A 14705-nucleotide genomic window follows, 5' to 3' on the forward strand; every position below is an offset into this window, starting at 1 on the left:
GATGCAAGTGAATTTGACAAATTTGCAGAGGGTTCACATTGTACGTGAAACAGCAACTCATCAATACTATCTACCTGACACTGCAATCCACAGATGGACCCGTTTTGTCTCCGCTTCTGGTCAAGAAGGTAAAAGCATGGTTGCAGCTGAACCCGCTGCTGATGCCGACTCCCGATGAAGAGGGGTGCAACTACATCAAGTGGAATATGCTCTTCTCCACCGCACAGTGCCAGCGCTCCTCTGACCCTGCCTATCACTCCTGGTCTGATGGCCGCTTCGCACCTGCGACCTGGCCACACGTGTCCCCCCTTCACCTTATATCCTGTCACATCCCATGGCCCATTGAAGTTTCTGCGTTTGATGAAGCCATCGGCATCACATGTGGGGATGTCATCGAAGGCATACATGCATACATGAATGGGCACGTCGTGCAATGGCAGTTCGACTCCGCATCAGCAGACCATAAGCGTGTCATTTCAAATGCATTCTACCACAATCACTCGACGGTGCAGGGCATGCCCAGCAGGCAGCTACCACAAATGCTCCTCCACTTCGACTGGCTCAGGCAGGATACGATGTTTGGTGGGATCGCAATCAATGAGCAGTTAGTCCAGGAGGTCTGCAGCGGGCCGCTGCTGTGTGTGTTTGAGTTGTTGTGTCGAAGGCACTACCTGACATCTGAGCAGGAGATCTTGGAGCAGGAGGAGTGAGAGAGGCAGGCGGATGCATGTGCGAGATGAAGGGGGCAGTCTCAGGCTACCTCATGAGTGACCTCCACTACTGGGATGTCCTCGCAGAATGGTAGTCAAACTGATTCTGGAGATGGGGCTGAGTGATTCAAATCTGCGTTCGATGCTGTGTTTTTCTTTATACCTCTACTAGCTCATACCCTTTCATAAGCCTGTTGAAATATGTAACACTCTTCTGTAGGCTGCAACGTTGTTGTGCGATGTATTAGTCTTGCTTAAGGGTACCTTGTGAACCTTGTGACTGTATTCTATTCTAGAGCACGTGTGTGCTTGTTGTCCATGCTCATCTATTTTGTCAATCCATTTGGTGCTCCAATGAATATTTGTGTCCGCAATGGTGAAATGTCCAATCCATGACAATAGAATAATATTGCAGAAGTAAACTATAGAACGATAGCAGCTAGACAAACACACTCAAAATGAGAGCAGCAAAAACTGCCAACAGAGCCCAGCATACAAGCAGCAAGGACGATGCCATGACGGGGCCCATCCCGACCACCTCCTTCAACACCTCTTCGAGTCCCTTCACCATAGTGTCCATACCAAAGTTCTCTCTCATGCATCGATGCGCCCTTTCTGTGAGCACCGTCCGCTCTGCTTCAGACAGACAGACGATTTCCGTTAACACCTCTGCCTACACTTCGGGCTCTGGAGGGCGCAGCCAGCCTGTCCATTCTTCCAGCGGTGAGTTGATCACGCTTTCCATAGGCCCTCCACTATTACAGGCTGAGATCGGCAAGCCACAGACCATGCCCTCCACAGGCCTGATACCAAAGTGCTCCTTCATTGGTGTGTAGAGGAGTGCAAGGGTGGCAGGGGAGGTTGGCAGTGCTGAGTGTTGGGCTATGATGAAGTTGAGGAGGAAGCGGATGTCGGGAGAGGAAGGCATTAGATTGAAGGGTGGGATGGCGATGTGAGATGTGGAAGGCATGACGATGTTGAAGGTCAGTGAGTTGGCCTTTGCGCGGTCGATCAACCCGACGAGGGTCATCATATTGTCCTCCAATCTTGGATCATATCCACCTGACATCCCTTGTTATCACAGACAACTTTGGCGAATAACTGCAAAATGCTCACCCACAATAACCAGCCTCATGCTCTCCTGCGATGGGAATGAGCCTGAAGCTCACTTTTTATGCCGCAATGCAAATGCATCAACTGCTAATGCAGTGTTCTTCTTCTTCTCAAAGCGATTCAACAATAGCAGCATCGGGCGACCTCTGCTCTTTGGCACATCTCAGCACATGCCACCCATGTGAAGTGATGGGGATGTACGAGGCAACCTGAATGATATCCAGATCCGAGGCATCATATGCCATCGCCTCATATGCTGACAAGTTAATCCCTGAATATACCACCTTGGGCATCGATGGAGTGGAAGGAAAGTGCTTTTGGAAGACTCGTGCGGTGAACTTCAAGTTGGCCAGAATAATATCTGCCTGTCTTGTTGTCACTTCCTCCAGCCAGTCCATCCAGTCCATCGGGAACCGATCCATCCTCTTCAGCATGCTCCCACTCCTCCGGCCTTTGCCCTCCACGTACGCCCCATCCGTGAGGAGCTTATCTGGGAAGTGACAGTAAAACACAACTCGTGTGTGACCGAACACATGCAGGAAGGGTATACATGTTGACAATTGGTCTACAGAAGTAGACGTCGTATTTCGGTGAGGACGGGCGGAGCAGATAGGTCGTTAGGTGCAGTTGGCGGGCATGAGAGAAGAGGATGTGGAATTTGCCCTTGAACGAGCGCAGAAAAGGCAGTTCGATTCCATGCACCCGTAGGGTACCTGCATTCTGCCAATATGAGCATGGAATTGTACTACGGTACGTGATTCGTGCATACCATCTCGAGTCTCGTTGAAACAATGGTTCAGATCGTGATGTGAGGTGTAAATGTCAACCTCATGCCCTAGCTTCTGCAGGCTGAGTGCAGTGTCCACAACCAAGCGTTCAGCACTGCCTGTGATGAAGGTGTCAGAGTAGTCAAGTCATGGTCACACGACCTAATCACCTATTTCAAGGTCGGGATGCACAAAGGCAATGCATAGCTTGGAAGATGAGGAAGCCATGCTTTGGCACTGAGCATGTTCAGAGTGACTCAACAGGTTCTATTAACGAAGGCAAAGCATACACATCACGTAAATGCAAAGTAAAAAGTGAAAACAGCAATTGAGGCGGAAAGTGGGGGAGTGGCAACGGGACCTTAATTTAGATGCCAGGTAGGCAATCTATTACGAATAGCGCTCAAGGCGATTTCTGCGTAGCGTTGATCAAATAGTATAGGAGTTTTAATTACCCCACAGCAATGAATACAACAACTTTCTAATAACCGCTCAAGCATGAAGGAAGGCCCGTCAATGATTGATCGTCATGGAAAAGTCCTTGAACCACGCATACTGATCCTTTGATGATGCATACTCCGGTTCATGTCCTCCAAAGAAAGTACTGTGGAAAAAGCGGTTAGCATTAATGGATGCTGCTATGATCAAAACTGATCTGAAGAATAGTCCTGCGAAGTGAATGGGCTCCGAGGCCTACATAGCTTCGATGGCAAAAAGCTCAGCCGTCGGCACCACAGTGGGATAGACCATAGTCATGCTCATTGTCACTGATGTTACAGTTTCTGTGAGAGCACCAGGTTGAGCGCAGGTCACTGTTGTGTTGAAGGTGTTAGACATTGCTTGAGTGGCCGACCCGTTCACATATGACACTGCCATACAGTAAAGGCAAATTCGAAATGCCAAAATGAGGACAAGCAACAAGAGCAATATCAACAATGGCATCATCCAGCAGCTCCAATGACAGCAAGATGAGAGAAGAAGCAGTCTGCGCCTTCCTCGCCAGCTATGATGCGAAGGGAAAAGAGAAGGAGGCAGAACTGGAACCAGCTGTCGAAGCAGCTAGGATCACAGAGGTAGAAGATGATGAGGATTTTCTTTGGCAGGTTCTCTGATGTCTGGCCAGAGTTTCCATAGACATTGTAACAGTACCTACTCGCTCTCGCATGTACCAGTATCGAGTTTTCTCTATATTGCATCAACTGGTTCATCAAAACATGTGATCGATTTACCTGTTCACCTCAAACAGGGAGTAAGGGAAGTTCAGACTGAGGCGCTCCTCGATTCAGGAGCATATTCTTGTTACATCAACCTGCAGCTGGTTGATCAGTTGAATCTTGCTACGATCTCACTTGAGAAGGAGATCAGGGTTTATAATGCAGACGCATCTCACAATAAGGGTGGAACCATTAAGAAAAGGGTTCTTCTAAGTATAACTATCGGAAACTACACCAGCAGACAAAGTCTTCTGGTTACCGATATAGGTCACAAGGACATTATACTAGGCATGAGTTTCCTCAAGGAGCACAACCCAGAAGTAGATTGGAGAAAACTCACGGTCAATTTCACCCAATGCTCACAGAAATGTGCACCCTCACAGGTAGCAGTCCAGGAGGAGGACCTGGAAGACACAAACATCCCCCACATTGAAGACCTGATGGAGTTCATCAGTTCCCAGGAGTTGGGTGACAACTGGAATGACATGGACAGCTTCATTAGATGGGTGTCATTATCAGAAGACCCTGATGCACAAGCCATAGCATCACTCATTATGGGCCTTGACACCAAAAGGAATCAGGATAGAACACCGCAAAAAGGAGAACAGGACAAAGACTACTGGTCAGCCTATATCCCTAAACACTTCCACAAGTATGGTGATGTGTTCTCCAAGAAGCAGTCAGAACGAATGCCCACAAGAAAGCCCTACGATCATCCAATCGAACTTGTTCCAGAGGCATCATTACCATGCCCGGCAAAGCTATATCCTATGAACCTACAGGAAAGGAATTCGCTCGACACGTGGATAGACCAAGAGTTGGCCAAAGGATACATTAAGAGATCAAGGAGTCCAACAGCAGCACCCGTCTTCTTCGTCAAAAAGAAAGACAGATCACTGAGGCTAGTTCAAGACTACAGGAACCTCAATGCAGTAACAAAGAAGAACAAGTTCCCAATCCCCTGCATTTCGGACCTCATCGACAGGCTCTCACATGCTAGTATATTTACTAAGCTCAACCTGAGATGGGGGTTCAATAACATAAGGATTAGGGAAGGGGATGACGAAAAAGCCACCTTTATCACGCACCGTGGCCTCTTTGAACCCACAGTAATGTACTTCAGTTTCTGCAATGCTCCCAGTACCTTCCAGACAATGATGAATACAGTTCTTGAAGACTTAATTCATACTGGGAAGGTGGTAGTCTATTTAGATGATATCCTCATCTTTACGGATGATCTCGAAGAACACCGATGACTAGTAAAAGCAGTTCTACAACACCTCTGGGACAATGACTTATACGCCAAACCGGAGAAATGCTTTTTTGAACAGTCCTCAATCAAATATCTTGGCATGATCATCAGCAAGAACTCGGTACAGATGGACCCTGCTAAAGTCGAAGGTGTACTTGGCTGGCCCACACCTACTAAGGTCAAACAAGTACAAGCCTTTTTAGGATTCGTGACTTTCTACAGGCAATTTATAAAGAACTTTGCAAAACTCACATGACCTTTAACGCTTCTCACCTGTAAGGACATGCCCTGGCAATGGAAGGAAGAGCAAGACCAAGCCTTCAGTGCACTTAAAATGGTGTTTACCTCAGCCCCGATCTTACAACTCCCCAACGACACTGCACCATACCATCTAGAGACAGACTCCTCAGACTATGCAACTGGGGCAGTACTCGAACAATTGAGAGAAGACAAGCTATGGCATCCAGTCGCATATTACTCTAAATCACTCAACGAACATGAGCGAAATTATGAGATTTACGATAAAGAGATGCTTGCAATCATTCGGGCACTAGAAAAATACCGGCACTACTTAGAAGGACACCCAGAACCCATTAAGATTTGGTCAGACCATCTCAACCTTACATACTTCTATCAGGCACAAAAATTATCCTGGCGCCAAGCGTGCTGGTCATTATTCATCACACGATTCAATTTCATAATTAGTCACTGACCTGGAAAGACTATGCTACATGCCGATCCTCTGTCCAGGAGGCCAGACCATGAGAGGGGGGTAGACAGCGACAATTTGAACCAAATGCTGTTAAAACCTGAATTTTTCACTATCAATGTGATTCGACCCGCTCACGCATCTGACGTTGATGATGCTCAACTACTGGAAAGGATCAAGAAGGCACTCACAGATGACATGATGACCAAAGATTATCGTGCGCTTTTAACCACAGGACAGCGTGAATTTGGGAAAAACCTCGCAGAATGGAACTTTGAGCACGGACTGCTACTCCATCGTGGAAAGGTTTATGTCCCCAAGGATCAACAGCTACGCCTTGACCTAATAAAGCTCCATCATGACACATTACCAGCCGGACACCCAGGCAGGTTCAAAACATTGGAGCTCATTACTTGGAACTATTGGTGGTCAGGAAGGTCTGTAATGGTTAAGCAATATGTACAAGGTTGCGACAGTTGTCAACACAACAAGTACTCTAGAGAAAAACCATACAGACTACTACAACCAAATGAGGTACCAGGAGGACCATGGGAGATTGTCACAGTGGATCTCATCACACAACTTCCTCCAGCCATGGACTTTAGGGGAGAAAAGAAGATGGCAATACTTGTCGTCGTAGACAGACTCATGAAACAAGCGCACTTCTATGCGATGGACGATACAGTCACATCGTCGCAAGTCGCTAACATATTCTATAACGAAGTCTTCAAACTCCACGGATTGTCGCGCCAGATTATCTCAGACAGAGGTACTCAATTTGTGAGCAAACTATTCCAGGAGTTCTGCCAGAGGCTCAGTATAAAGTCAACAATGTCTACAGCATATCATCCCCAGACAGATGGTCAGATGGAAAGGGTTAACCAGGTGTTGGAGCAGTATCTACACATGTACTGCAACCACAAACAGAATGATTGGGTCTATTACCTGCCAACAGCAGAATTTTCATACAACAACCTAACCAATAAGTCCACCGCACTTTCCCCATTCTTTGTCGAATATGGCCGACATCCAAAAATGGCACCAGACGTACATGAATCAATATGTCATCCCTCACTGGAACATTTATTCGCCCACTGATCCGAAGCACAGGAACAGGCAAAGGCAGCATTGGAAGTTTCGGCTTCACGGATGAAATGGTACTTTGATGAGAAAAAGGGAGAAGTCCCATTCAAAGTCAGAGACCTAGTACTACTCAAGGGAAAAGACATTGGAGTAAAAGTCAAATCCGCGAAGCTAGGCACATAAAACTTCGAACCTTACAAAGTACTTCAGAAGCTAGGCCCAGTTACGTTCAAACTGAAATTACCTAAGCAAATGAAGGTCCACCCAGTCTTCCATGCTAGCAAGTTGATCATGTACCATCAAGACACGGTCACACACCATGAACCCCCAAAGCCCCCAGCTATAGAAATCGAAGGAGAACCAGAATTCGAAGTTGAAGAAATACTAGACTCGAAGGTCGTGAGGGGAAGGGTCCAATACCTTGTCAAATGAAAAGGCTATGACCATTCCGATGATATATGGGAACCCCAAACAAATTCCACCAACGCCGATGAGCTTCTTCAAGAATTTCACCAACAACACCCAGATGCAGCCAAAGCACCAATCAGGGTTGTTACGTTCAGTGGAAAACGCTTCGAACTATTCTCATACGAAGTTTCACCAATATCCACACACAGAATCAACATGTCCGATCATCCAGACGAGTTCTTCCTATATCACAAATGACAGACCTCACCAAATCACCGAAAAAATCCTCAAACGAAGCAGCAGGATGGGATATTTATGCAGCAGAAATGCACGAAATCCCTCTGCATTCACGAGCTGTAGTAGGAACAGGAGTCGCCATTGACCCTCCCAAACATACCTATACATGAATAGCTCCATGCAGCAGACTGGCTGCAAGAGGAATTGACATGGGCGCAGGAGTCATTGACCCTGATTACACTGGAGAACTCAAGGTCATACTGATTAACACAACAGATTTTGTATTTTCGATCAAGCCAGGAGACAGGATTGCCCAAATAATCTTTGAATATTATGCAGAAGGCTTCCCTCCAGGAGCTATCAACCGTTGCAAGCAACTAGAAGGGGAAATAAAAGTTTTGGCTCCTCGGGACAATGAGCCTTGAGAGGGGGGGTAGTGTCACAGATTTTTGCCACAAAAGTTCGCACGTGACTTTTCTCACATCACAGATCACGTGCTTCACCAATATCTCATGCCACTCAGCCACAGATGCGACACATAGAGATCAGGTGATAGTCCACATCACATGTTATGGTCCAGACTCGCGGATGATAGGGTCAGACCTGTCTATTCCAGGATACAATAGAGGCACCCATCTGAGAACAAAGGGAACAAGGACTATTGTTACGCATCAGCCTTCTGCTTCCTATTAGTTTAGCCAGAAGCCAAGATAGGCACGATGTTCACACCGAAGAACAAAAGGGAAACCAAGATAGGCATGATGTTCACATGCGTTACTGCGGCAACCATCGATCTTCCCACTTATTGTTCTACTTCTGGACATCCCATTGTTTCATGTACGGCCATTAGCTTATACCTGTAGATAGGTAGCTTAGGTCAGATAGCCTGCTGTACATGTATATAAGACCAGAATGTAGAGGACGAAACCTCAGATTGTTTCTCCTCGTCTACTACCATAGCACCCACTGAGCTTACCAAGCTCCTCATATATCTCTCTCAACCTCCAACCGCTTGCTTCACCACCAAGTAAGTCTTAGGCTCGCCAGCCACATAAGGGTTCAGGGGGATTACAGGGCGGCACATTCCACGTGACCATTACCTTTTTAGTCTTTTTGATCTCTTGTCCAGTGGTGCTGTGACAATTGCTGCACAGTGTCCATATAAACTTCCAGCCAATCCGATGAATACTTGTGTCTGAATTATAATGGCTTCGCATAGTTCCTGAGATATTTGAAAGCTCTCGGCAAACATGACATGCGATTATAATTGATTGGGCTATTGTATGTGTTCGATGAGTGATCACATTGACTCATAGGTGCAATATATGCCCGCTCAACTGGTCAACATTATTGTGTTCATTAACATTATGGTATGCAATATATTACATGTTATTCATATATACAGGAGCCCGCTTTTTGCTGTCTAATGAAATAGATCGATGTAAGAGAAAGACTGAATGGGCAGTTAACGATCATACTCACCTCACATGTTGAAAATCGGCATCACGTTGACACTAATATGGTCCGTGAATGGGGAGTAGATTGTCAACATCAACACCAAACCTCACGTGAACTATCAATTCTCTGAAAAACACAGTGATCGATATCGTTGCCTCCACAGACAGCAAACTCATACACAAAAGGTGGGCAGGAATCATCGCAACTATCAACATACAATCACCAGACCTCATGCTCATGCCATGCAGATGCACCAAATGCAACAATGAGTGGTATGGCAGATAAGTAGCAATGAATGAAAGGGGAAGCTGTGAGCGAATTTGAACCAGTATAGGTGGCAAAGAGCCTGTAAGTTCAGACACAAAGCACCCACAATATAATAAGTGTGCATCGCTGACAATGCCATTCGAAATTGATAATAGTTTGCTGTCACAAAGCACCAAAGCACTTAACCCAATTAAGGGCAAGTCTGCTTTTGTGACCTGCACAAATGATCTCACATAAAAAGCCTGCCACAAGGGCTAGGCTGAGAACATGCGCAGTAGTATGCAGTCTTGAAAAGGGGCTCAAAGGGCCCTTAGCCTTATGCTCACAACAAAGGAGTGAATTGGCTGGTTAGGCCGCATACAATAGAATAATGAATCTAAGGTTCTCCCTTAGATCCTCATGGGCTTATATACATGTAGGGCAGGGCCCCTGACACTGTGCTACTGTGAGACCTCAGATACCTACATGTGAACATATTGCCAGAACCGGTAATGGTTCTGGACTTCGTCATAGCAACTATCTACAATGGCTGTGGATACGCTGAGGTAATCCTATCTAATCCAATGAGATAAATGCCTGTAAGTGGGCCCACTGTTGAGGGGCCAATGGGTGATGGCCAACAGAGCACATCACAATGGTTGCAACATCAGATGAGAGGATCTGTCCAAACTCAGAACAATGAGTGTGACAATCAGTCTTCATGTGGATAGGGTTGTGAGAAGATCTAGCCTATCCTGTACCTGGCTATACTGTATGCCGGTTGGTAGGGGGATCCTCTGTTGTGGTATCTGCCTATTGGTTTAGGCAGCAAACTGGTGCCACTATCTTGAGTGGCGAATTGGGTGCTTGCTAGCTTGATGGTCCAATGGGTTCCTTTCTGGGCAAGTGGCCTGGTGTCACGTGACCAATGCCTGACAACTTCTGAATAGGGCAAGTGGCCAGTGTCACATGACTGGGTGGCTGAATCATGGGCGCTTGATGGTCATGTGGTAGACACAGTCATGTCCGTGATATATGTGGCGGCATTGTGCTGTTTGTCTAAGTATCCACTTTGTGAGACCAATATGAAGGTTGGCGTCCGAATAACCACTCAAATGAGGACTTTAATGGTGCAAAAAGAAAGGTGCCACCTAATACTGTGACATTTGCATGCAGTGAATACATTAGAGTGAACAGCGGTAAACCCCTTGAATAAACGAGAAGGTCCAAACATGACAAACATGTGGGCGAGACAAGGGCAAACTGCATGGACATGAAGATGCAGGTGGGTCATCATCAGTGATGTGGAGAGTACAAGTACTGTTCAACAGATGACTGCTCCACGAGACAACCACATACAGCACATGGCTTACCGATAGCATCTGGGGTGAAACCAGAACACCACTCTCTCACTATGTTAGCCAAATCCTCTGCACTTAATGGAGGGGGAGAAGAAGCTACACTGACCAACACCCAGCATTAAAGATGCACAATCATCCGTCACACAGCCCGAGGAAGAAGACATCGTTAAGGTGACATTGCGATCTGAGACAGGCCAAAAGACAGTGACTACTCGCTCACAGCAAGCACCGGAACAATTGTGTGCATCCAGCAGCATGCTCACATCAACAATGCTTCAATACACTCACTAACTATGATCTCATGAACAGCTGTGAGTCACAGCAGTTGATCCAATGGCAAATTACCAGTTAAAGATGACACAGCAGCATAGACTGCAAACTCATCAGATGCAAAAGTTGTGCATGATGCAGCAGACCAAACGAAATGGAACAGCTCACATTGTGATGAGGTGACACCGATCACAACCGGAAATGAATGTCAAATCTCACGTGGACTATCGATTTTCTGAGGAACATGGTGAACAACATCGCTGCCTATGCAGACAGCAAACTCATATCAGAAAGGTGGGCAGGAATCATCGCAAGTATGGTGAACAAGTGCAATAATGATAGCATCCAACGTATGATCAGCAGACCTCACACCCATGCCATGCAGATGCACCAAAGGCAACAATGAGCAGTATGGCAGATGAGCAGCAATGAATGAAAGCAGAAGCTGACAATGAAACTGACCCAGTGTACATGGCAAAGAGGCAGTAAGTTCAGACACAAAGCACCCACAGTATAATAAATGTGCATCGCCTGCAACACCATGCGGAATTGACAGCTAGTAGTTCACACACAGCAAATACGTTAGATCTAAGTGAGATAAACCCCTTAGACAGACAGGCAGGGGTGCAAACACGACAGATATGCAGGTGAGATGACAGCAAACTGCAAACATGAAGATGCAGGTGCAATAAACGGCCAAACACAGACAGCGTGAGAACCACGACAAGCAGCGGACAGTGAGAGATGATGATGGCAGACCCACAAGTCAGCCACCAACCAAAAACTGGGGCACAGTTTCAGCCACTCGGCAAGTGGAGCAGACAACGGGTGACATAATTATGTAAGCTCCACTGCACTTGCTTTTTTCAAACTGAATGAAGGATCATTCAGAACTTGATTTATTGCAGTTGAGGTTGACGCAATGAAACAACGCTTCAACTTTATTTTGTGCTCTGATCCGCAAGAATTTTCAATGGCCTGCTTGCCTTTGGCTGAGATGTGTCTCATTTCAGAGTGTGTTCCACTGCATGTTCTTTATCATCAGTGTTTCTGATGACATACACTGGACTATAACCTACAGTCTTCTTTCCTGCGATGTGGTTGCTGCATGTGTCAAGTGGAGACCATTCTGCAAGATGTGCTGCACAGCTCACTATGAATTCAATATGTCAATGCCATTGTGCACATAGTACATTTTGGCAATGTTATACCATCTGCTATATGTATGTCTCCAGATTTGCCATCGTCCAACTTTCTGGTCGGGCTCTTATTAGCATTTGTTAGAACTACAGCTAACTTGGTTTTTTTGCTACTCAGATTGTAGACTTGGTCCATTACACTTCAAAATTAAGGCACCTTCTCCAACCCTGTTTGTTACAGCCAAAGCATGGTGCCTTCATTGGGATCCGTTGATATGCACTGAGATATTCTGTGATCAGAAAATGCCAGAAACTGTGTCCAACTATCGCACAATCGGATAGCGAGTCACCGTGATCCAGAAAGACAAACACCAAGCTGAAACAGTCCAGAGTGGGCAAAGAAGACTTTACTGACAGCCTGGGAACATGGAACTGTGTGAAGGGGTCAGAAGGTGAACATGAGGTGCAGAAATGATGAGCGAGCCATGAGGAAGCATAGCCAATTACAAGGTGCAGCACGAGAGCAGAATGTGACTGGTTAGGCAACTCAGAAATGAACAAGTGTGCTAACTGAATGGAAGATAGGGTAGCAGACTGACGAACCCTGACAGGGCTGAACTCCCAGTTTCCTGACTGTATGATATGGAGAGGGGGCAGGGACGAGCTTTGTGACAGGTTTCAATGGATTGGAAACACAATATATGATCAGAAACGTGTTTCAGCAACTCAGCTGGCTCATTTCCAATCCACTATATAATCTACACTGTACATAGAAATAATAAGAGAGTTTTACACAGAGTTTCCCCATGCAGCAGTGCTCAGTTCTCATCTTGTCTATGCTAGGGTGTCATGCCCGACTACATCTATGTCTATTGCGATCACATTCTACGTCTCTAGGATTCTCGACACTGAGAGAGGCAGCACTCTCAGCAGTAGCCTCTAGCTTGACTCAGGTTTCAGCCAGATAAGTCACATTATCGCATTCTCGTATCTCATGCCATCGCATTTTGCTCGCATGCCACCAGTCATGAGTCTCAAACCAGGATTCCATCCCCATCAAATTCTGTAGCCTCGCTAGCACCCAGGAGTTTATTGTCAGTGCTCATTCCCATTGTCACAGATTTTCACCACAAAGTCTGCACGTGACTTTTCTCACACCACAGATCACGTGCTTCACCAATATCTCACGCCACTCAGCCACAGACATGATGCATAGAGATCAGGTGATAGTCCACATCACATGTTATGGTCCAGACCCGTGGATGATACGGTCGGACCTGTCTATTCCAGGATACAATAGAGGCACCCATTTGGGAACAAAGGGAACAAGGACTATTGTTATGCATCGGCCTTCCGCTTCCTATTAGTTTAGCCAGAAGCCTAGATAGGTACGATGTTCACACCAGAGAACAAAAGGGAAACTAAGATAGGCACGATGTGCACATGCATTACTGCGGCAACCATCGATCTTCCCACTTATTGTTCTACTTCCGAACATCCTATTGTTTCATGTATGGCCATTTGCTTATACCCATAGATAGGTAGCTTAGGTAAGATAGCCCACTGTACGTGTATATAAGACCAGCCATGTAGGGGATGAAACCTCAGATTGTTTCTCCTCGTCTACTACTCATAGCACTCACTGAGCTCACCAGCTCCTTCATATATCTCTCACCCTTTCCTGCATCTGCCACATCGACCAGTAAGTCAACAGGCTCTTGCGTCACATAGGGTTCAGGGGGGATACTTTTGGGATCAGGGGGATTAGGGCAGCACGTTCCACGTGACTGTCCCTTTTTAGTCTTTTTGATCTCTTGTCCGGTGTTACCGTGACACCCATTCAGAGACACCCAGGGGTTCATCATTGGTGCTCATTCCAGTCAGAAGCGCTCAGGGCTTCATCGTCGGAGCTTATCCCAGCTTGGAGACAGTTAGGGGTTGCTCGTCAGTGCTTGACCCAGCTCAGAGACAGTTAGGGGTTGCTCATCAGTGCTTGACCAGCACTTTCCAGATATAGAAGGTCCTCGTGCTCCAGCCCAGACCTTCAGCCACCACAGTTCATGAGTACGAAAGTCGCCAATCACATTCTACACCCACACATCCCCACATTCCAGCTTTTGACTGTTTCCCAGTTAGAGGCATCCATACAGTTGAGTCTGACACTCACTGATCCAGAACCTTTGACAATCTGACTCCATTCCAAGCATCACAGCTGAACAACTCATGGCCGCCTGTCACTGCATTATCATCTGAAGTTTCCAGTGACTGTAGCCCAAAGGGACCACGAACAAACAGAGCCCCAGTTCACCTTCTACCAGTAGGGGTTTGGTTAGGAGCACTGCTCACGGCCAGGACACAGTTGAGCATATCACCATATGACCTCTATTTGGCCAACCACAAACCACACAGTGGCAGTTCTGTGCATGTCTGCAACTCTATATAAACTGATTGCATGACATCTATTGATCTATCACCTCCCCAATGGCAGATATTTTGATGACCTCATTCATGCACAAGCTCAAGTCTCTCTGCCCTTCTTGCACCTGTCCTCTCCTCACTAAAAAAAAGGGAGATTATAGGTCTGCCTAGGTGAGAAAATATGACAATGCATTCGAGGATCATTCAATTGGGCTTTGCTGCTACTACAGTGCTTTAACGATATCATCGCTATGACACTCTCAGTCGACATTCAAGTTCAGGTGGAAATCAACTATATTGGAGGCTGAGCAGGTGCTGCG

General features: G+C 46.4%; 2 protein-coding genes across 2 annotated transcripts; one reads left to right on the forward strand and one right to left on the reverse strand.

The window, feature by feature from the left end:
- LAESUDRAFT_657501 (uncharacterized protein) lies at positions 1-710 on the forward strand (the record flags this gene model as incomplete). Its single annotated transcript, XM_040904691.1, has 2 exons — positions 1-40; positions 94-710. Coding segments are annotated over 2 exons (657 nt in total), but the record flags the coding sequence as incomplete, so codon positions are not given.
- A 439-nt stretch (positions 711-1149) lies between these two features.
- On the reverse strand, positions 1150-2880 carry LAESUDRAFT_784640 (glycosyltransferase family 4 protein; the record flags this gene model as incomplete). The annotated part of the gene is given in 8 exon segments (XM_040913874.1): positions 1150-1321; positions 1388-1772; positions 1827-1846; positions 1880-1969; positions 2025-2337; positions 2357-2543; positions 2573-2709; positions 2761-2880. 8 exon segments carry the CDS (start codon positions 2816-2818, stop codon positions 1150-1152), a joined length of 1362 nt encoding a protein of 453 aa, XP_040762305.1. The 5' UTR covers positions 2819-2880.
- Between the last annotated feature and the right edge of the window lie 11825 nt (positions 2881-14705).

Source organism: Laetiporus sulphureus (genome assembly GCF_001632365.1).
Source record: "Laetiporus sulphureus 93-53 unplaced genomic scaffold LAESUscaffold_31, whole genome shotgun sequence".
Taxonomy (NCBI): Eukaryota; Fungi; Basidiomycota; class Agaricomycetes; order Polyporales; family Laetiporaceae; genus Laetiporus; species Laetiporus sulphureus.